Source organism: Gopherus flavomarginatus, chromosome 2 (assembly GCF_025201925.1).
Source record: "Gopherus flavomarginatus isolate rGopFla2 chromosome 2, rGopFla2.mat.asm, whole genome shotgun sequence".
NCBI classification, from domain to species: domain Eukaryota; kingdom Metazoa; phylum Chordata; order Testudines; family Testudinidae; genus Gopherus; species Gopherus flavomarginatus.
In genome coordinates this window covers 91,011,464-91,032,332 of record NC_066618.1, presented here as the reverse complement: position 1 = coordinate 91,032,332, position 20,869 = coordinate 91,011,464, and the positions used below count along the sequence as shown (strand labels likewise).

Below are 20,869 nucleotides of genomic sequence, written 5' to 3'. Positions count from 1 at the left end.
AACTTTTATTTCCATCTTAGGTATTGCCCTCAGAGGACACTGAACCCAGTATCTAAACATTAGATTATCAGTAATCTCCACAGCCTCCCTCCTCCTAAAGAGGAACAAGGGACTGTGCTTAAAGAAGAATTTGAACAGAGTGAGGGAGAAGAGAGTGTGATGGCTAAGGACAGAATGACTGTTCCTAAACACAGAAGCAAAATCATAGAGGGAAGAAATAGAAAGCTAATAAAAAAGCAGGGTGGGAGACAACAGCAGAGGAATAAGGCAAAAGGAGTGGCAAGAAATAGGGCTGAATAGTGGATGAGAGCGATTCTGAAGTTATGCAGGACAAGAAATTTCACACTAAATCTTACATCCATATGCCAGAGTTTTTGTGAAGTACACTGCACTACTTTTTAAAAATCATTTTGGACGGAGGTGGGGGAACGCATTATAATTGCAATTACAGTCTCCTCTACTGTATTAAACAAAATTCATTGAAGCAGCTATAGAGGCATATAATACTGACAACATGTTGAGAAGTGAACAGTTCACTTTACCACCACCTGAACTTTCCAAGATGTTTTCAAGATCCTGGTGCCCTTCTAAAGCCTTTAATGGATAAGGGCCTAGCTAGCAAACAGTAACAGTAAAGTTGAAGGGCCACAGAGTGAAATGTGTGGGAGCATTACATTAGCAGCGGAGATCTTTTGCTTGTGAACTGCATGCATGGCCCATGTCTATCCACTTATAAAATAGTGCATGATCAGCTGCTTTACACAGGCCTTCTCTAAACCAGAAAATAATCCTCCTAAACAAAACATAAACCACCAACCACCAAGGCTTATTCAGTAAAAATAAAGGGCTGCTTTGAAAATAATCACCAACACATTCCATGTTGTCTAAGAGGCACACAAAATTATTAGGGTTTTTAGAACTGTCAGTAAAATTCAGTAAACTTTCAGTAATATTACAGGCTAATTTGAAAAAATATAAAATTAAAATCCTTGATTGAAAGGCATCTTTTCCTGTGTGCTTCCCCCCGTTCTCCCCCACACTTTAATTAAAACCAGAGTACATAAACTCTTTATGCATAGGGACTCCATTAATGACTCCCTGGTCCAGCTCCCCATATACTCATCTTACAAACTACAGCTGGTTTGCCAGTTGCAAGTGCTGGTCTGAGAAATCACCTACAGTTTGTTAAAATGGGGTTCTCAGCTACTCATAAGTGGGGTCTGCTGCAGAAGGACAGCTAATAGCCTCCAGTTAGGATTGGAGAGGAAAATTAATCTTTCCAGAGCTTTATTGGAGAGGCATAAATGGAATCAAAGGGCATTTTTAAGGGGGAAGAGGACTGCAGGACAAAGATGAGAAGACAAGCCCTGAGGGACAGTAACAGGATGCTGTCCCTCCCATCTCTGTCCCCAGATATGCAATCTCTGCAATGGCCAGTGCATTGCAAAATAAATATCTCTAGTACATTGTAACTAGGCTAAAGAGAACACTACTCCAGATGTAGAACTTCTCTACTCATTCCACGTGGCTATGTGGATCCTCATTTGTACTTTAAGCACTATATAAGAGTGAGGTGGTATTATTTAACCATATATGTGTAATTGGTTAAAGTAAAAATGGTTTAATTATCTAGTGTAGAACTATCCTGTTTCTCTTATAGAAAGTAAAAAAGTGAGGGGAAAGAGTATGAGAAATAAGAGGAGTAACAGTGGGAAAGAATGCAAATGTGTGAAAGTGGAAGTGAATGAATGGAGAGCAGGTGATAATGATTGGGGAGTATGAAATGAATAAAGAGGGAGTGAGACAGAGAGAAAGGAAGGAAGTAAATGCAGAGGGACATAGTGTTTGGGAGAGTACACTCAGATCTAAAACTTGGGCATGGATGGTCATTCATTCCACCTACAGGAAAAATATTAGAGGAAACACTGTTCCATCGGCCCTCTGGAACAAGCCATGGAGACGCACTCATGTCCTAGGTTCCAAGGGGTCTGCAATGATCCAGCAATGGATATGTGCTCTCTTTCTTCTCTCTACTATTCCCAGGGGTTATTGAGGGGCCTAGCATGCACAATCCACTTGTGTATGGCTGTGCAGAGGTGGTGCTGCTGTCCAAAATAGACTAAATCGATTATGGGAGTGTAAATATATTTTGGCAAAATATATACTTCTAGTGTCCCTGCAAAACTTGAAGTCCTCATATGCATCATGCCCCAAACCAAGAATAAGTCTCACTTGGTGCCAACACCCTCTGATTGATCTTTTCCATTAAGAAGCAATTTCACTCTTCCTACAGCTAAATTTCTTATGTTAGGATGATAAGTTTACTGCTTATTCCCCAGCCCTATTGATATTGACACAAAGATTGTATATTACTGCTGTATCACACTTTGATAAATTAAAACAGTATCAAGGTAAACATTCAGAGGTAAGAAATGTATTTCTGTGCACCATAAGCCATAAAGTTCACTTGATTCATTCCATCCAAATCTAACAAGAGCCACAAAATTTAACATCGGGCATCATTACTACTATCTGGCATGCTGAAAGAAACACTAATCGGGCGTGTTGAAAGGTTCAGTTAAGTACTTTCCATCATTTAAACGGAGTATCTCCTGTGCGTCCAAGTGTGGCATACAGAGTATGCCCACATGGCAGCTGGGAGATGTAATTCCCAACACAGGCACACAGGCATATGCTAGATATGCTCAAATTAGCCCCTAAAAATAGCAATGTGGCCATGAAGGCTCAAGTGAGTCCAAGCAATGCCCATGCCACTGCAGCAACAGCTATTTTTTAAGGTGGTAGCGCAAGCAGAGCTAACGTGTGTATGTCTAACCACAATGGGAATTACATTTCCTGGTTGTTGTGTAGAAAGACCCACAATGGTTTTAAATAAGCAAAAGGAATTATGGTACTAATATTCAGGGCCACTGCCCCAAGGGGTATATTGGATTCAAGTTATGCAGCACTGCAGTAGAATCTGTACAATATCTAATATATTTAATTTCAATTTATTCTCACTAACACTTTCAGTATTCCACAAAATTTTTCTTAAATCCATAGCCACACTGTTAATGGTGTCAGCTGTGACAGGGTATTTGGGTGCCAAACGCCTCAAGAAGGTGTGGCAAATCATTTTGATTTTTGGTGAGCAGGAGCCTGTTGAAGCTCTTTGCCTTTCTTGGGAAGGGATGTATTTCATCCTTCACTTCACCTTCGTGGGCAGAGGTCAGGTAACAATTTTGGAGGAGATGGAGGACTTCTTCATTCTTCACCCAAGCGAGACTTGATGGCAACCTGCAATATCGCACACACACTAATTTCTGGCACTACAAACCGTAACGGGGTATTTCAGTTTAATGATTCTGCTAAAATGACTGGAAGTGAAATAATTAATAATATTGACATTTAAATTATCCTTATTAGAATTCAGACTGAACACCACACTCAAAGGAGACACTTTCAGAGATATCATTTAAAGCTGCTGGTAGAGTTAGGCAGACATCACTGCACCAGTTGATGCCGAAGATTATACTTGAAACCAAAAAGGCGAGAGGGAGGTTGTGTGTGTGTGTAAAATGAAAGCTTAGGTTTTTGGAGCAGAAATTTAGCCAAATCTGCAACAGTTTCTCCCTGCCTCCTCCCCTCAGTGTTTTCCAGTAAGTGAGTGAAAGTGAAATCATCTCCTCCTCTTTTCTACAAAAAACCCATAAACCATGAAAAATATTTGGTTTTAGTCAATAAAATACATTCTGCGGAGCAGGTTTTCAGCAAAAGTATTTTTGTATTTTCCACACCTTGTTAAGTCTTACAGTAAATGCACCTGTAGAACCAGACCATCAGAAGCAGTGTTATAAAGTGTAGCAAAACCAATGACTGTAACCAGAGGACCATCTAGTGGTGGTTCGGCCACATCTCATGCCCTGCCCATTGTGCTGTAGCTATTTAAGTATATAAATACACACTGCTGTCCTTAGAAATAAATCATAAATGTGTAGAGGGGCAACTCTGGCACCTTCTTGAGTGCTCAGAGTTCCTAAAGCTTGATTATTTGGGCGACAGGCCTGGGTATGAGACAGAAACTACAGTGGTTGCATTAACTGATTCACTGCTCCTAGCAATGAAGGAAGACAAAATGTGTCCAAGCAGACTCTGAGATTAGTCAGCAGCTTTTGATACCAATCCTAAAGTTCTGTTAACTCACTAGTAGATCCTGGTAGGAATGAATAAAGCTGCAGTTGAATGACTCCATTTTTATACTCGGAGGAGTCATGGGCAATATTTCCTCTATCCCAAGAGCTCTCTCCTACAGCATAACACAAGAGTCCCCCAGCCCCTGTTATCCCACCAATTCCATGTGTATATCAAGCTGAAAGCATCAGTAAAGAGACAGGGCTGTACTGTATTCAATATAACATACTTCTTCAACACATCTCACCAAGCCAGATCAACACAATAAATAATCCAATGTTACTGTGAGTTTGAGGCTTGGACAAAGGCTATCTGACCGCAACTTAGTCCAGACAAGACAAAAATAAAGTTGGCAGGTTGGGGGAAGAAGCCAGAGAGTTGGTAAAGCTTTTATTGATGCTCATGACCAAAAGATAGTCAATGCCATTTGTAAAAGCATATAACCTAAGTTTATTATTAGAGACGGACTTCTCTTGGAAGCCAAGCTAGTGACGGTCACTGGGAGCACATTTTCCCCCCACCTGGCAAGATGAGTCATGCCTTTTCTCTCTGAGGTGGACCTTATCAGTATCTTTGTGACTCTGAGACACTTAGCTGTAAAGTGTTCTTTGTGAAACAACACCTTGAGAACAAGCAGAAAGTGAAGTTCACACAAAATGTGTTGAACCACTTACTACAGAGTTGCACATTGGGAGCACATTTTGCCAGTGTTCCACAATTTGTATTAGCTACCAATGGGAATACAAGATACTGATTTCAAACCATCTAAGGCTGTTAATTTGATACTGCCTCTTTCTGTGCGTCACTCTACCACAACTGCCATCAGTAGAGGAGCTTAAGTTGGAATTCCCCACTAAAGGGGAGAAAGTAGCTGGCAGGGTCCTGCAGAAGGGGTCTTCCACTTTGGAACTTTGATCAAACAAGTTGGGGAGTGAGCTCAAATTTGTCAAATTTCTAGACATGCAAGAAAGTGCTTTTTTTGGGGGGGGGGGGGGCCCTCCAGGATAGGGGATGGTGACTCCCAACAGGAGAGGACTGGGGGAGGTTTGGGCTCATTTAACTCTCATCTACTGATGAATATTTCTCTGTCAGCCCTTAACAATGTATTGTTATTTGTGTTATGTGTTTTTATTTTATGGAATGGATGACTAGACATTGAATAGTCATCTAGAAAAATGTATGTACAAAACATCAAGTTAGGAACCACAATTTGTTTAGTTTCAATTATTTTTATTTTCATCCTATAATTCACAGTACCTATCATTCAGGGGAAAATATGAGAGCCCTTTAGTGGTTAAACACATGCATATTTACATAAAGTCAGATTTTGATACCCCCTACTCAAAAGGAGTAGCATTAACTTCAAAAGTAGTCGAACTGATTTCTACAAATATTGGTTCTGTAAGGCCCCTAAACCTGCAAACACTTAAATATGTGCATACATAGAGCATGTGCAAAAAAATGTTTCCAGGATAACGGGAGCAAAGCATTTAAAATTTGGCTGCAGAAGTTAACTGAAGACTGTAATACACTGAATAACAAAATGCCTACTTAACATTTCAAAGGATAACATTACATAGACTGTCTTTTAAAAAAAGATTTAATAGGGCAGATGGAATAGAAGGTGGAGAAGCCAAAAACAAAAAACACACACACAGCAGTCCGGAGAGTAAAGAGAACTACTCTATTTTTATTATCCAACCTTGGCAAAATGCATAACATGACTTAAATGTATTAAAACAAAAGAAATTTTCAATATCTGAATTATTACAAGGAAAGGAAATTTGGGTTTTATTTATTTATTAATGTACTTTTAACGTAAGTGTCCTTATGAGCTAATATCCTTATTTCAACACTTGATTTTTAATCATCCTAGCATATTCTGTATTTAACTTTCTTATTTTAGGTTCATTGATATGTTAAAAACAAAAGCAAAACAAATACTTCCTAACTGTTCTCATCCAAACTAGTAATCTAAAGATGGTAGCATCACAAAAAAACTCCCAAAAAGAAGCTTACTAGCATTTTCAGAAGAGGGCCAGGATTGAATGAGGATCAAAATGAACTATTCTTGAGGCCCTACTTAATTTGCAATATTGTGGATCCTGCAATATTAGGCTTCCACCATAATTTTATCAGCTGCCCGGGCAGCTGGGTGTCCCGCTGTCAGCCAGAGCCCCAGACATTAATGATCGTAATATTGTTGCAGCAAAATGTCTGGTTATCAAAAACAATTAGCAGGCATAACATAATACCTGAGTGTTTATATTGTTCCAGGAAATTTTTCTTAAATAGGTCTCATCTGGCTTTTCCAAATTACCGCAATTAATAAAGGTCCATTATTACATTTCAGCTATTTGCATGTCTTGTCTGCAATTCAGCCACAATTATTTGACAATCACTCAAGTAGGGCTTTAAGTATTCTTCGACTCCTAGACATTCCCTGCTAAATGTAACATAGCCCCAAAGTGGGAAAGCTTGCATATGTCACAAGCCCACGTTGTTCTTGATCAATGTATAAACTTTAAGCCACAGTCTAAAATTCACTTAGAATTAATTTACCTTTCACACCACCAAATGGTCCATAAGTCATATTACAGGCTGTTCGCTGAAGATTGTGTTCATACATAAGTTTGATCTGATACTGGTTCCCATGTTCCACATTTCCCAAAGTTCCTATGAAAAAACAAGGAACAATACATATATGCCTAATTTTTAATTCTTCTGATTCACGTGAAGAAAAAATAGGAACTTTTTTAGATTACTGAAGGACATTATATGGTGAGGCCTTATCTATTATTAGTTGCTTTGGGAGGGGTGTGAAGGTTGACGATATATATTTAGGAAAGTGGCAAACGTATTTATTATTTGTACATCAGCAGTACACAGAGGCCAAAAACAGGAATGAGGTTCCATTATGCTAAGCACTGTATAAACAAAGTAAGAGATAGTCCCTGCCCTGAAGACAACTCTGTGTTTGAGCAAAGGAATCTCACATCTTTAGACAGTATATGGTTCAACTATTTGATCAGAAATCAATTTACTCACCCAAAGAAGGCAAAACAAAATGTTTTGCATTACGATTCTGCAGCTCTAGGAGCCAATAAACAAAGTATGCCTCACAATTTATTTCAGCCAAAACATCTTAATCTCCTTAAAAGAGACTCTGTATTAGGCAGAGGTGAAAGTAACTTAAAGGACATACCGGTACACCAGAGTCCTAAGCGGGTGTGGCCTCAACTGGAAGAGGTGGGGCCTTTCAAGATTTAAAGGCCCTAGGGCTCCGGCTGTGGCTGGGAGTCCCAGGGCCTTTAAAGCACCCTGGAACTACCAGCTGCAGATGCAGCTGGGAGCCCCGGGGCTCAGAGGAAAATTAAAGGGCCCAGGGCTCTGGCCACCGCAGAGCTCTAGGCCTTTTAAATCACCACAGGAGCCCTGCCGCCGCTACCCCAGGGCGGCAGGGCTCGGCCTATGGCTACGGTTAGGGTAGCGGTGGCAGGGCTCTGACAGTGATTTGAAGGGCCCAGGGCTCTGGCCACTGCGGGGAGCCCCGGGCCCTTTAAAGCGCCACTGGAGCTCCAGCAGTGGGGCTTGGGTGGTGCTTTAAAGGGCTTGGGTGGCACTCCCCAAATGCCAGAGCTCCGGGACCTTTAAATCCCGGCTGGAGCACAGCTCCCCGCTGGGCTCCAGCAGCAGGGCTCCAGCAGAGATTTAAAGGGCCTGGTGCTCCTGCCACTGCGGGGAGCCCTGGGCCCTTTAAATCACCTATGGAGCCCTGCTGCTGCAGGGAGCCCTAGGCCCTTTAAATCCTGGCCGGGGCTCTGGCAGCCGGGGCTCGAGTGTCGCTTTAAATGGCCCAGGCCCGCAGGAGCCAGATCTCCAGGACCTTTAAATCCCTGCCTGAGCCTGGCTGCCAGAGCTCCGGAGGTGATTTAAACGGCTTGGGACTCCCCGCAGCGGCTAGAGCCCTGGATCCTTTAAATCACCGCCGGAGAAGTCGGTCCAGTCCGGCACAGTGTACCGGCTCTTGCTGGTACACCGTACCGGACCCTACCGACTTACTTTCACCTCTGAAATTAGGTCACATGAGCTCATGCTGCAAAAACTGAGTTATGTTTCTAATGGTTGACAGAAAACTAATAATTATCCAAGTAGTGACTCAGTGTAGTGCTGGACACTACAGATGGCATATACATATTTTTATAATTTCCCAAACATTATAACAACTTAAAGAACCTGCAGATAGATGCCTGAAGATATTTCAGAGGTATATAATCTATATCTCTGAGGTATCTGCAAGAGCTTGGCGTTGGTATCTTTGGGGAATTAATCAAATTTGAAAAATCGTACTTTTAAAATTTGGAAAATCTCTTGAGAACCAGAATAGTAAGTTTAGGGCTGTGGTTGATGTAATGCTCAACAATGTAAGGACTATGTGGTCTAAAATGGGGATTAGCATCATTTGAAGCACCTATATTCCATGCTGCACCATCTAAATTGAATCCAACCATTGTTGATTTGAGCTTTTCTCCCTTGAGCTCTGCAGCGCCAAAAAAGTTTCCTACACCCCAAATAATACTATTACTTGCCCCAGACCCCAGCCCTACTTCGTCAACAAAGAGAGCACAACTGTGAACAAATCTGTACACCACTACTTGTTCAGCTACAGACTACCTGTCAGTGGATCTAACCGTAATAAACCTAACTTTCTGTAATCATTTGTGGGATGTTAATATAGTCTGGTCAAGATTAAGGAGATTCTTTTGGCCTACAAATTGGGGATTATTTGAAAATCTCTAAAACTGAAGTCATGTTTAGCAACTGTGTAAGAAATGTTAAAAAAATGTGGCACCAAAATGCATTTTTTGTTTTGTGTGTCTTAGAGATCCAAGAATTCAGTTTCATATTTGATTATGTACTGCAAACACTATAGCTGCATCAGTCCTGTCACATTCAGACCTTCTACACTCTAAAGGAGGGGAAGAATAAGCAGATTTACCCTTTCATTTTGCTATTCCGGCCTCCTCACCTTCACTAATACATCTTCCCCAGAGCTACCCTTCAAACCTCTAAGCTACTTGTAAAGATTATCTTCTTATTTTAAAGCAAGGATCATGCATTTAATGTTTAATAAACTTTAGCTCATTTTTAAAAACAATTGTATTTACAGGGCATCTTTATCTGCCAACAGTTTGCTCATTAGAGCTCTGAGCATCAGCCTCTGTATTCAAAGATGTAACATACGAAGCTTTTAATTGACAAAAATACACTACTATTGACACAGTTCTATTGACAAACACACACATTTACTTTTGTTTGTCCATGCTCAAGTTTAATATTAATCTGCCACATGCTCTCTAAAATAATTCTCTGAATGGTAAAGCTTGTAACAAAGCTCAGAACGTGCCAAATGGTTCAGCAGCAGAGCTACTGCTTCCACAACGCAGATCTGCAACATCACTCTTCAAGCAAAGGGGAACTTGGAATGTTGCAGAGGTAACACTAGTGCTTCTCTTTGAAGAGTGCAGTCTACATAACTACAACTCATTAGCGCCCGGGCACAGAACAATTCAGCACACTCAGAGCAAGCTGCCTGCTTTCTATTAGCCACAGGGTACATTTTATACACAATTGATACTATATGACAAAGAAGGACCGAGTGTGTGTAAGAGAAGAAACATCAGTCCAGAATGGAGGGACAGTGTGAGAGTCCTTGAAACATTTTGACTGCGACTTTGCACTGTCAGTACCAGAGAAACTTCTCATTACACATGCTTAGTCAGGCCAGATAGCTAAAACTGATCAATAGCAAAAAAAGAAGGCAGACAGAGAGATAGACAGCTATTCTGGACAGTTGTTTTTTTGTTTTTTTTTTACCTGAGACAGCATAGACACACAGTTTTCTGCAATGCAGTACAGCCAGATGAAGTAGTTCAGTACCACTGACAATGAGGGGAGGAAAAAAAGGAGAAAATTTGCAAGTGAGTTTCCAGTAAATTGCAGCACTGAGGGCCTAATCTAAGACACACTGAAGTCAATATAAAACCTCCAGGTGGACTTCCCTGGGCTTTGGATCAGGTCCCAAATTCTCAAGTGTTAAGTACCAGCAAAATGAAATATTGTGCAACTAAATTATCTTTCAGAATTAAAACATCTGAAATACTATTTGACATCTAATAGTTGTTAAGTTCTCAGTAGAACCCTGAGAGATATTTTGCAGACGTGAGCATATGAAGTAAGCGAGCTTTTTCTGATTCAGCCTGATCCTGTTATCTAACAAGCTAGTACTAATATTTCCAGTGAGAAAAATAATGGGGGGCAACTGTGTGATTGTCATTTTAGATGAGCATCATTTGATAGATACGGATACTACTTTACATCCACAATACAAAATTAAAACCCCATTATACAAAGATAGTCACAATATTTTGTATTCTGTGATCATACTCGATACATGAATAATCTCATTTATTGCACAGAAAAGGGCTCTTGCACTATAATAATAAATAATAATAAATAATAACAGCAGCAGCAGCAACCTTTGGTTAGTTCCAATACCATAAGACATTGCTGTATCTGTGAAGTACCTTCAAGAGCACCCAATTAAAAAAAATGAAGGGTGTTGAGAACAGAGATAGGCATTACTCTTAAATTGTCTTATAATAAATAAAATAGCTTGCAAAGCAACATGTATGATGCATACTTAGTAGACAAGTATGTTTTTAAAGAAGCACAGCAATGTTTACATGCAGCATCAGAAAGTAAGTAGAGGACACTTGGGGATTTTAATATAACCTAACCTAAGACTTTATCTTAATGAGCATAAACATCTTTTTTTCCATTTATGCTCTATACTATATAAATCAATAAGCAGATGAAATGCATAATTCAGAGTTCATGATTTTTTTTTAAACGGCTGTAAGAGTCAAACACTGCAGCGCCAAGAAGAATATGTTGATTCAAATGAGATAGCTCACACCTAAAGCCCAGGCACATTACAAAATTGATCTAGATGGTCTTTAGGGAAGCAAGTTAGCTACTATGACAAATTAGCCTAAAGCCACATAATTAGTGTAATCATTATCAGCAACATGGACTGTTTACTTACGAAACAAATTTTCCTACTTCCACCTGGAGTATTGGATCTCGCAGTTGCACTTCAAGGAGCAAATCTTCAGCTTGCATTTCATCTCCAGGTTTGACAGGGTGAGGATTAAAGATTCGAAGATATCCCATATAACTGCCAACAGTTATTTTAGCTGTAGAAAAATTTCCAACAAGAGGAAAATTAGAAATAGAGAAATAAATGTGCTGCATATGTGCTTAAAAGTGTACCTCTAAAAATGATGGGATGTTTACACATAATTATGCTGACGTTCTGCAGCCTATTTTAATAGTGAGAACAAGGAAGCAATAATTCTCAAACTCCAGTCCAGTCTCTGAAATCCACCCTCTGAGTGTAGCCAGTAATTCCAAATGTTCAGCTCCCATGTCTTAAAGATTTGGCAACACTCTTCTCACCGAGCAAGCAGCAGAATGTTGATTTTTAAAAACCTGGTAACAACAACGTTATAGATGCTATCCAGATGAGAAATTAAAGCCTGATTATTACTTTTTCAGGTCAATGTATCAAAAACACAGACTGGACCAAATTCAGACTTGACATAAGTGGGTGAAACTCCCATTTACTTCAAAGTGGATTTGGTTCAGGAATCCTGTAGTAGTAATATTTATTATGAAATAGTATCTAATAAAAGTCAGCAAAGATTCTTAAGAAACACAAATCTGATTTCCGATTACAGAAAGCCCTCCGTACCTCAGGAGATCAGTTCTGCTCAGAATCCCCAGAGAAGGCACTAACATTTCTCTCTTCCAGACATTGAACTGTGTCTGAGGTGTATCCAACAAATCCTGCCCCTAAGTAACATGGACATACTCATAGTACAAAAGATTTGACTGTTTCAGAGTGGAGGCAGCCAAGGTTTACCAGGCTTTTAGCCATTTGGAACAGTTCCACAGGACCCCATTTCACGCAGGTGGAGAAGTAGGCAGCTATCTTCATCTCTGCTATAGCAAACAACATTCATGCTGCAATTCATTACACTCAGAGCGTGACCTCTGCCCCTTGCACTCTAATCTCTGCCTCATCCATTTCTGTCACAACGTATCTGTATATCACACTAACAGATGAAGATGACAGTCATGAAGACATTTGCATGTCCCTTAGCTCCCTAAAGCGATCTCATTTACACATTCTTTACAAAATATTTTTCTTACATTTGATAAACTTGCCTAGAGGGATTTTTTTTTCTTTCATCCATATGTGCAGGCAGTCAGGTTTACCTCTTATTTTATTTAGTTTTTATCAAACTCCACACCAAAGGGTCCTCATCAAGTACTCTGGCCACCCTTAACATATTTATAGACAACAGAACATAGGAGATGCAAAGTGAAACAATTGACCAAAGCAGCAATACTTCTTCCTCCCACCTACCACTATTGAATAACCAGTAATACGACCAATACAGTTTAAGCTCTTCTCTCCCAGCAATAGCTCTTTCCCACTAGACAGAAATTCCATCTTCAGTTGCCTCAGCTAATACCTGATCAGAAAGATGGCAGGAATTTGTTGATTTTTTGAGCATGCTACAAGACCTATTTCAGACTTGGGGAGCAGCACATTTCAAAGGAAAGGAGAGCACTCTTTCCCTCCCCACCCCACCTTTTTTTTTTTTTTTTTTTTTTTGGAAAGAACTAGGTGGCAGGGAAGGGAAGGAATCAAGCTCAAGGGCTTTTGCTGATTACAACTGTGGCAGAATGGCACAGAAAGGCAGTTTCAGGTAAGCAGATCCTAGAACACAGAGATTTATAGGTCAAAACTAACCCCTTAAAACTCTTGGTAAAAGGTCCCAAATGCTACCCTAGCTATTTTGAACCTAAGCTGACCTCAGACATAACCTATCATGGCTGAGCTAGCACTAGCTTCACTAAACTAGCAGTTACTTTCCACCAAAAGATGCCCCAAACTGTATTTTGCAATTATACCTGATAAGTGTTTTTCCCTTCAAGTGTATTGCCACATTTTCAACAATTCTTTAATATTGTACACACACTTGAGGTAATATTAAAAATATGAAAATAGTGCCACATACTTGTGAAAAAATTCCACTTACATGTTCCATACTCTAGCAGGGTTTACCTTGAAAACAATGACATCATATAAAATGAAATGATGCATTCTAGAATCCTAAGTGAACTCTGACAACAAAAAGAAAGGGGTGGAGGACAAAGTGTAGCAGTATATGCCAAATGCCTCCTACGTTGTCTTATTAATAAGCATTTAGCACATGTTGCTGGAGTAAATAAAATTGGCAGTCATGTTTATGTCACAATCTGAAGGCCAACTCAGAATTTCTGTTTACCTTGTCCACTGCCGCTGTTGTCAATGTCAGCTACACATAAACACCCTTGATCAAATTCTTCTTTTTCTCCAAGAGCTGTTGACCACCAATCTCGGGCTTTAAACAAAGACATTCTCCTTCACGCTAAAAGGAAACAGACTCTGGGGTAAAATCCATACTTTTCATATCAAGTTAGACAGATCATGTTAGGTTTTCTAGGAAGCATGGTAACCTAAATTATTTTTGTTTTGATTCAACAGCAGATCAGTACAAAAACAAATTAAATCAGGAATTCTAAATGTCCCTGTGGAACTCGTTGCCAGGGGATGTGAAAGCCAAAAAACTGTAACTGGGTTAAAAAAAGAATTAGAAAAGTTCATGGAGGATAGGTTAATCAATGGCTATTAGCCAAAATGGTCTGGGTTGCAACCCCATGCTCTAGGTGTCCCTAAGCACTTGACTGCCAGATGCTGGGACTGGACCACAGCGGGATAGATCACTTGATAATTGCCCTGTTCTGTTCATTCCTGACATCGTATAACCCCCACTCTGAACCTTAGCGTCCAAAAGATGGGGTACCAGCATGAATCTCCCTAAGCTTAATTACCAGCCTAGATCTTGTAGTGCTGCCACTAACCAGGACTTGCAGTGCCTGGTACACTCTGGTCCCCCCAAAACCTTCCCAGGGGACCCCAAGACCCAGACCCCCTGGATTTTACACAAGGAAAGTAAACCCTTTCCCTGACCGTTTCCTCTCCCAGGCTGTCCCTCCTTGGGTCACCCTGGAAGATCACGTGATTCAAACTCCTTGAATCTTAAAACAGAGAGGAATGCACCTTCCCCCCTCCTCTTTTTCCCTCCCCAAGAGGTAATACAGATTCAAGTTCCGTGAATCTAAAACAGAGGAATTCCACCTTCCCCCCCTTCTCTCTCCCTTTCTCCCACCAATTCCCTGGTGAGTACAGACTCAATTCCCTTGAGCCTCAACAAGGGGAAAAAATCAATCAGGTCTTAAAAAAGAAAAGCTTTTAATAAAAGAAAGAAAAAAGTAAAAGTTGTCTCTGTAATGAAGATGGTAAATGTTACAGGGTCTTTCAGCTTATAGACACTAGAGAGAAGCCTCCCCCTCAGCACAAATACAAATTAAAATCCTTCCAGCAAAATACACATTTGCAAATAAAGAAAACAATCAAAAAGACTAAACTGCCTTTTTACTTGTACTTACTACTTGAACAGAAAATTAGAGAGCCTGTAGGTACGTCTGGTCACTCTCAGAACCCAGAGAGAACAACAGACAAACAAACAACAGAAAACAAAGACTTCCCTCCACCGAGATTTGAAAGTATCTTGTCTTCTGATTGGTCCTCTGGTCAGGTGTTCCAGGTTCACTGCTTGTAACCCTTTACAGGTAAAAGAGACATTAACCCTTAACTATCTGTTTATGACAATTCCCTTTGAAGCATCTGACATCGACCACTGTCTGAAGGCAGGATGCCGGGCTAGATAACCCATTGGTCTGACCCAATATGGCCATTCTTATATTCTTATGATATCATACACTTTTCAAAAGGTATACAAATGGAGCATATTTTTCAGAAATAATATTAGTTTGTACAAGATTCAGAAGTTAATAATAATTAACAGCATATAATAGAAACATAAGATGAGAGATGGGGAGCCCACAAAATCTGACAAGCACAATTTAAAAAAAAAAAAAAAAGGTAGGTATAAAAGTTCTGTTATGTCTATTCTTGGGACTTCAATCACACTGCTTAAAAACACCATGAAATGGATCAAGCCATAAATGATTTTACTGTCTTTCCAGAGCTCCTTGTACTTGGCTATATCACAGAACCTATATCAGGACCTAGATATCACTAACAACAGACATCTGTGATAAATAAAGCTCCCTTTGATGGACACCCAGCCAGCCAGTTAGCTGTAAAATCCCATAGCTGTTCTTTACTTGCTTTACCTGTAAACGGTTAAAAAGTCCCCCAAGTAAAGGAAAAAAAAGAGTGGCCACCTGACCAAAAGAGCCAATGGGAAGACAGAACTATTTAAAATAGGGAAAGAAACTTTGCCTCTGTCTATTGTTCTCTAGGCTGGAGGGACAAAGCAGATATGCTATAAGCAGCTAAGCCAGGTATGATTATAAATCATCAGATCATGCCTAGAGCTACTTATCTGAACTCCAAATGTGTATGTAGATCAGAATGTTTAGCTTGACGCGATTAGAGTTATTTCTTTTACAGTAACTCCTCACTTAAAGTCATCCTGGTTAACGCTGCTGATCAATTAGGGAACATGTTCTTTTAAAGTTGTGCAATGCTCCCGTCTAACAACATTTGGCAGCCGTCTGCTTTGTCCACTGCTTGGAGGAAGAGCAGGGCCGGCTCTAGCAATTTCACCACCCCAAGCACAGTGGCACGCCACGGGGGGGCGCTCTGCCACTTGCCGGTCCCGCGGCTCCAGTGGACCTCCCGCAGGCTTTCCTGCAGGGGGTCCGGTGGTCCTGTGGCTCCGGTGGACCTCCCACAGGCATGCCTGCGGATGCTCCACAGGAGCCGTGGGACCAGCGGACCCTCCGCAGGCACGCCTGAGGGAGGTCCACCGGAGCCGCCTGCCGCCCTCCCGGCAACCAGCAGAGTGCCCCCCATGGCATGCCACCCCAAGCATGCGCTTGGTGCGCTGTAGCCTGGAGCTGGCCCTGAGGAAGAGCAGCTTGTTGCAGCTAGCTGGTGGGGGCTTGAAACCAGGGTGGACGGCAGCATCCCCATCAGCTCCCCGCTCCCCTAAGTTCCCTGTGCGGCAACTGCCCAGCAGGCTAGCAATTACAGCTATCCTTCCCCTCACTGCCATGTACTGCTCCTGCCCTCTGCTTTGGAGCTGCTCCCCAAGCCTCCTGCTTGCTGTGCAAGGGAGGAGGAAAGGAGAGGGCTAATGTCAGGGTGTCCCTCTCCCCCCTGCTCCGACACTCTGCTTACCCTCTTCTTCTCCATATAGAGCAGGATGGGGAAGCAGATGGAGAGAGAGAGAGACAGAGCAAGCGCCTGGGGCAGCAGTTGCTGTCTCAACTTCCTGATCCACTTAAAAAGACAATGCACTTAAGAGTGTGTCAGCTTACTTAAAGGGGCAGTGTGCATTTCTCTCTCTCTCTTCCCCATACACAAGGTGTGTGTCTGTCAGCCTCCATCCCAAACCCTGCTTTGCCTCCAGCATTTATAATGGTGTTAAATATATAAAAAAGTATTTTTGATTTATATGTGGGGGTTGCACTCAGAGGCTTGCTATGTGAAAGGGGTCCCCAGTACAAAAGTTTGAGAACCACTGATTTAGCAGCAAGGGATTCCCTGGGAAATGTCCCAACCTCTTCCACCCTTTAATTTCACCACCTCAACCAAGCTTCACAATCATCATAGCTGTGAACAGTATTAAATTGTTTGTTTAAAACGTATACTCTGTGTGTGTATATATATATATAATTTTTTGTCTGGTTAAAAAAAAATGTCCCTGGAACCTAACCCCCCCATTTACATTAATTCTTACGAGGAAATTTGATTCGCTTAACATCGTTTCGCTTAAAGTCACATTTTTCAGGAACATAACTGCAACCTTAAGTGAGAAGTTACTTTATTTCTTAATGGCATGTGAACTCCTCTGTGCTAACCCCAGATGCTGTTGTTTGCTTGTAACCTTTAAACTGAACCTCCAAGAAAGCTATTTTGGGCTTGATTTTTGGAATTGCTCTTTTAAAATCTAGCAAAAGCCTAAGTTCCAGATATATTTTCTCTCTTTTTGTTTTTAATCAAATTTACCTTTTTAAAGAACAGGATTGAATTGTTGGTGTCCTAAGAGGTTTGTGCATGTTGTTTGTTTAGCTGATAGGATACAAAGGAAATTAGCTGTGGCTTTCTCAGCTCTTCCCCTGAGCGGGGGGTGAAGCAGCTTGAGGGTACCCCACAGAGAGGAATTCCCAAGGGCTCCTTCCTGGGTTAAAAAGGAGGTTTGTTGCATTTGGGTGGTGGCAGCATTTACCAAGCCAAGGTCAAAGAAAAGTTGTAACCTTAGGAGTTTAATACAAGCCCGGAGTGGGAAGTATTCATTTTTAAAATCCTTGCGGGCCCCACTTCTGCACTCAGAGTGACAGAGTTGGGAATCAGCCTTGACAACATCTCAGTTAAATACAAGAACCATTTTCCAAAAAGAACTCTTGAAAATTAATCTAAGCTGACTCCTTGCATTATTCTAGCACCTTTTACATGACAAAGAATTATCCTTGCAACTGCTTGGCAAGGTAGCTGTCCCTTTAAAAGAGTACCATGTGGGAAAGGGGATCTTTCCAAAGGAGGTTTCTCCTCTGATTCAAAGGATCAGAAGAATCATGAGCCTTGTCTAGTTTTCCTAAACAGCAGCTTATTTCTCAGAGCACACCAAGATAAAAACAGATCAGCATCAAGACCGCCACTGAATAATCGCCTTAAAGAAGATGCCCTCATTACATGAGTGAGGGACTCTGTTTGATACTAGAAAAGCCGATTTGTGCCTTACCTGCCTGCTGAGAAGAGAAAGAGAGAGGAAGAGACTGGAGAGAGGATAATCCTTTTGTAGACAGTGTGATATGTAAAAGCTTGCTATTGTTTAAATCCATATGTTGTCTTTTTAAAGCATTAGGTACAAGATTGAATCGCAACAATTAGATTTAGTTACACATGCAGAAGGCACAACAATTCTTGAATTATTTCTTAACTTTTTAGTATTTTTTGTTGTTGTTTTTTTTAAAAAAGAACTGCTATGACACCTGTTTCCTTGGCACTCAAACACTGTTATTTTTATTTATTCTAATTAAAAAAATATAAACCACACCATGCTATCCAAAATAGCCAACATAAGACCTGTTGCCTGTAGGAAAGCTATAAAGCTCCAAAATATAAACTATTTAACGACTAGCAACAAAATACATAAAAACCTTTAACTAAGATGGATAAACTTCTACTTTACATAAATCAACATTCATACAAAAGTACTGCAGGGCATTACACAGGGTTAATAACAGTCACAGGAGAGAGCAGAAGATAGGAAGATCTGGGAATTATTTTTCCCTACTTACTCCCCAATGCCCTATTGACATCTTTTGATTATTGTCTCTGCTTCTCATCACTGTAAAGTGAGTAGAGAATTTCGGAGCGAACACAACAGGGGAAATATAAGCGTCATTACGTCTTCCGTAGATATGAGATGGAGTGACACTACACAGGGCTCCTCCATCTCCATCAGCCCGCCGGTGCAGAACTGGTACGTTTGCAAGCGTGGGCTTTGTCCACTCTAGTTTTAAAGCTCCCAAGAGACAGGGCTCCAAGTTTCCACGGCACTGCACAAAGCACTGAACTGCACTGCACGAGACAAGCGGGCTACTCACCAGACCCGTCCAAGCAGGGGCCTCTGCACCCGCAAGTACCTGCGCTGGAAACTGGCCAGCAGCCACGGCGGAGGATGCGTCTACACTAGGGTGTGCGCGAGCAGAGAGGTGCTGATCCCTGCGAAGCCGCCGGCCCGGCCCTAGGGCTCAGCGGGTCCCCAAGGACGGGGATCAACAGGCGGCAACCGCAGGCACCAGCTGGCTCAGCCCTCCTCACTCGCAGCCCCGCGGACGGAACGGGACAGGGTGCGGGATGGACGAGGGAGAGGGGTGGTGGCTGCGGCTGCTTAACGGGAGGCTGCCGGCGGTACCAGCTGCCCCGCTCCGCCAGCCTCGGCAGCCATCTTTGCGCCCGTTGTCATAGCACTTTAACAACCAACCCCGCACCCCTCCCCTCAGCGAGGGGGACCGGAAGCGGGGGAAACTGCCCCGGAGCATCCCGGGAGATGTAGTTTGGAAGCGAGGAGAGTGGCGGATAGGTTGTACCATTTCCTGAAGGAGGGGAGAGCAGCTCCCCTCTTCCGAGAGCAGCCAGTCGCGGAGCCATTTCAGTTGTGTTTCTCTTTTGACGTATTGAGAAAACGAAATCGCTTGGAAGCGACACAACGTGCCAAGGGGGAAGAGGGAGGCTGATAAAACTCTGAATGGTCTTTCCCAACGTCGTCCCCTCCTTCCCTTCTGTGTGGTATCGTCGGGATCCTTCGGCCTCTGCCTCTCGCAGGCTGTCGGGGGACACCGGGACTTCCCAACCTTCCATCCTCGGAGAGGGAGGAGCCGCCATGGACAGGACCTCGGTGGCCAAAATGGGAGCGGTGGCCAGCGCCAGCGTGTGCGCCCTGGTGGGGGGAGTCGTCCTGGCCCAGTACATCTTCACCGTGAAGAAGAAGACGGGCAGGAAGACCAAGATCATCGAGATGGTAGGTCCCAGCGGGACCGCGCCTGTCTCCTGATGCCCTCCTGCCCCCAGCCTGGGGACTGCGGGGAGGCGCCGCTGTCACCTAGCACAAGGGGGGGCTCCCACCCCCAGAGTTGGGCTTGTCCATCCTGACAGCAGCATGAGCCCGCACGTGTCCCTGGCCGCCTGTTTCGGGCAGCTTCAAAGTCTGCTCGTCCTGAGTCTGCGGGGAGGAGGAGTGAGGGGTCTGACTCTGTCCCTCTGTATGTCGGCATAGGCTGGTCTGTGGGGATTAAACTCCTTCTAGGTACATGCTAGCAGCTGCAGCGCGAGATCGGTTGGAATCCTAGTGGGGGGATCCCCCGCTGGCCTCTGAGACACTGATGTGATAACTTCAGACTAGGAGGGTTTTTGTTGTTTGTTTTGTTTGCAAACTGGTTGCCAGAGGTGCTGGAGCAATGTGTATAGTGGGGGTGCTAAGAGACATTGAACCAAACTGTAAAGCCAGTATATGATGGAAACCACTTCAAACCAGGGGGTTGTGGCATCTCCTCTAGGTCCGTCACCTAGACTGGTTGCAGTTTTTCAGTGGAGTTAGTTGGGTGACACGAAAAATGAGGAAGCGGTGAATGTAATGTTTGTGAAAGGTGTCAGCTCAACGGCTCTGCAAAGTGTAGTGTAAAACTGGTACAAATACCAGTATTATCAGTGCAAGCTTCATCCATATTGCCTCAGGCTTGTTCTAGAGCAGCCAGCTGCAGTAACTGTAATTTGCTGCCCATGGTATGTTTAGTAACTAGCCTTTTTGCAGAGGCACTTGACAAAAGTACCAGTTGTTAAGGTGGTTTTGTGATACAGACGCTTGTCCACTAAGAACTTGACTGAGACCACCAACTCATTTCACACCAGCCCTGTATGATGTATCAGGCAACTGCTGCCACTAGACTTAAGATTTTTATAATT

The 20,869-nt window shown here is 42.4% G+C and overlaps 2 protein-coding genes across 10 annotated transcripts in view; one reads left to right on the top strand and one right to left on the bottom strand.

The window, feature by feature from the left end:
• Positions 1–19,479, bottom strand: part of BBS9 (Bardet-Biedl syndrome 9) — a 487,370-nt gene extending 467,891 nt beyond the window's left edge. For 4 of the 7 annotated variants that reach the window (XM_050937931.1, XM_050937937.1, XM_050937934.1 and 1 more), the window contains exons 1-5: positions 19,012–19,479; positions 13,614–13,736; positions 11,300–11,450; positions 10,069–10,133; positions 6,754–6,867 (exon numbers count right to left, since the gene is read on the bottom strand). In XM_050937931.1, coding sequence (XP_050793888.1) covers positions 6,754–6,867; positions 10,069–10,133; positions 11,300–11,450; positions 13,614–13,725 — 442 coding nt within the window. In that variant the 5' untranslated portion in view covers positions 13,726–13,736; positions 19,012–19,479. Of the gene's footprint in view, positions 1–6,753; positions 6,868–10,068; positions 10,134–11,299; positions 11,451–13,613; positions 13,737–14,817; positions 14,993–19,011 lie in introns of those variants that run through there. The other 3 variants (XM_050937932.1, XM_050937933.1, XM_050937935.1) reach the window with 3 other exon arrangements.
• A 104-nt stretch (positions 19,480–19,583) lies between these two features.
• The window catches only part of NT5C3A (5'-nucleotidase, cytosolic IIIA), a 40,962-nt gene continuing 39,676 nt past the window's right edge, over positions 19,584–20,869 (top strand). Inside the window, exon 1 of one of the 3 annotated variants that reach the window (XM_050938043.1) lies at positions 19,584–19,928. In XM_050938043.1, coding sequence (XP_050794000.1) covers positions 19,656–19,928 — 273 coding nt within the window. In that variant the 5' untranslated portion in view covers positions 19,584–19,655. The remainder of the gene's footprint in view (positions 19,929–20,869) is intronic. The other 2 variants (XM_050938044.1, XM_050938045.1) reach the window with 2 other exon arrangements.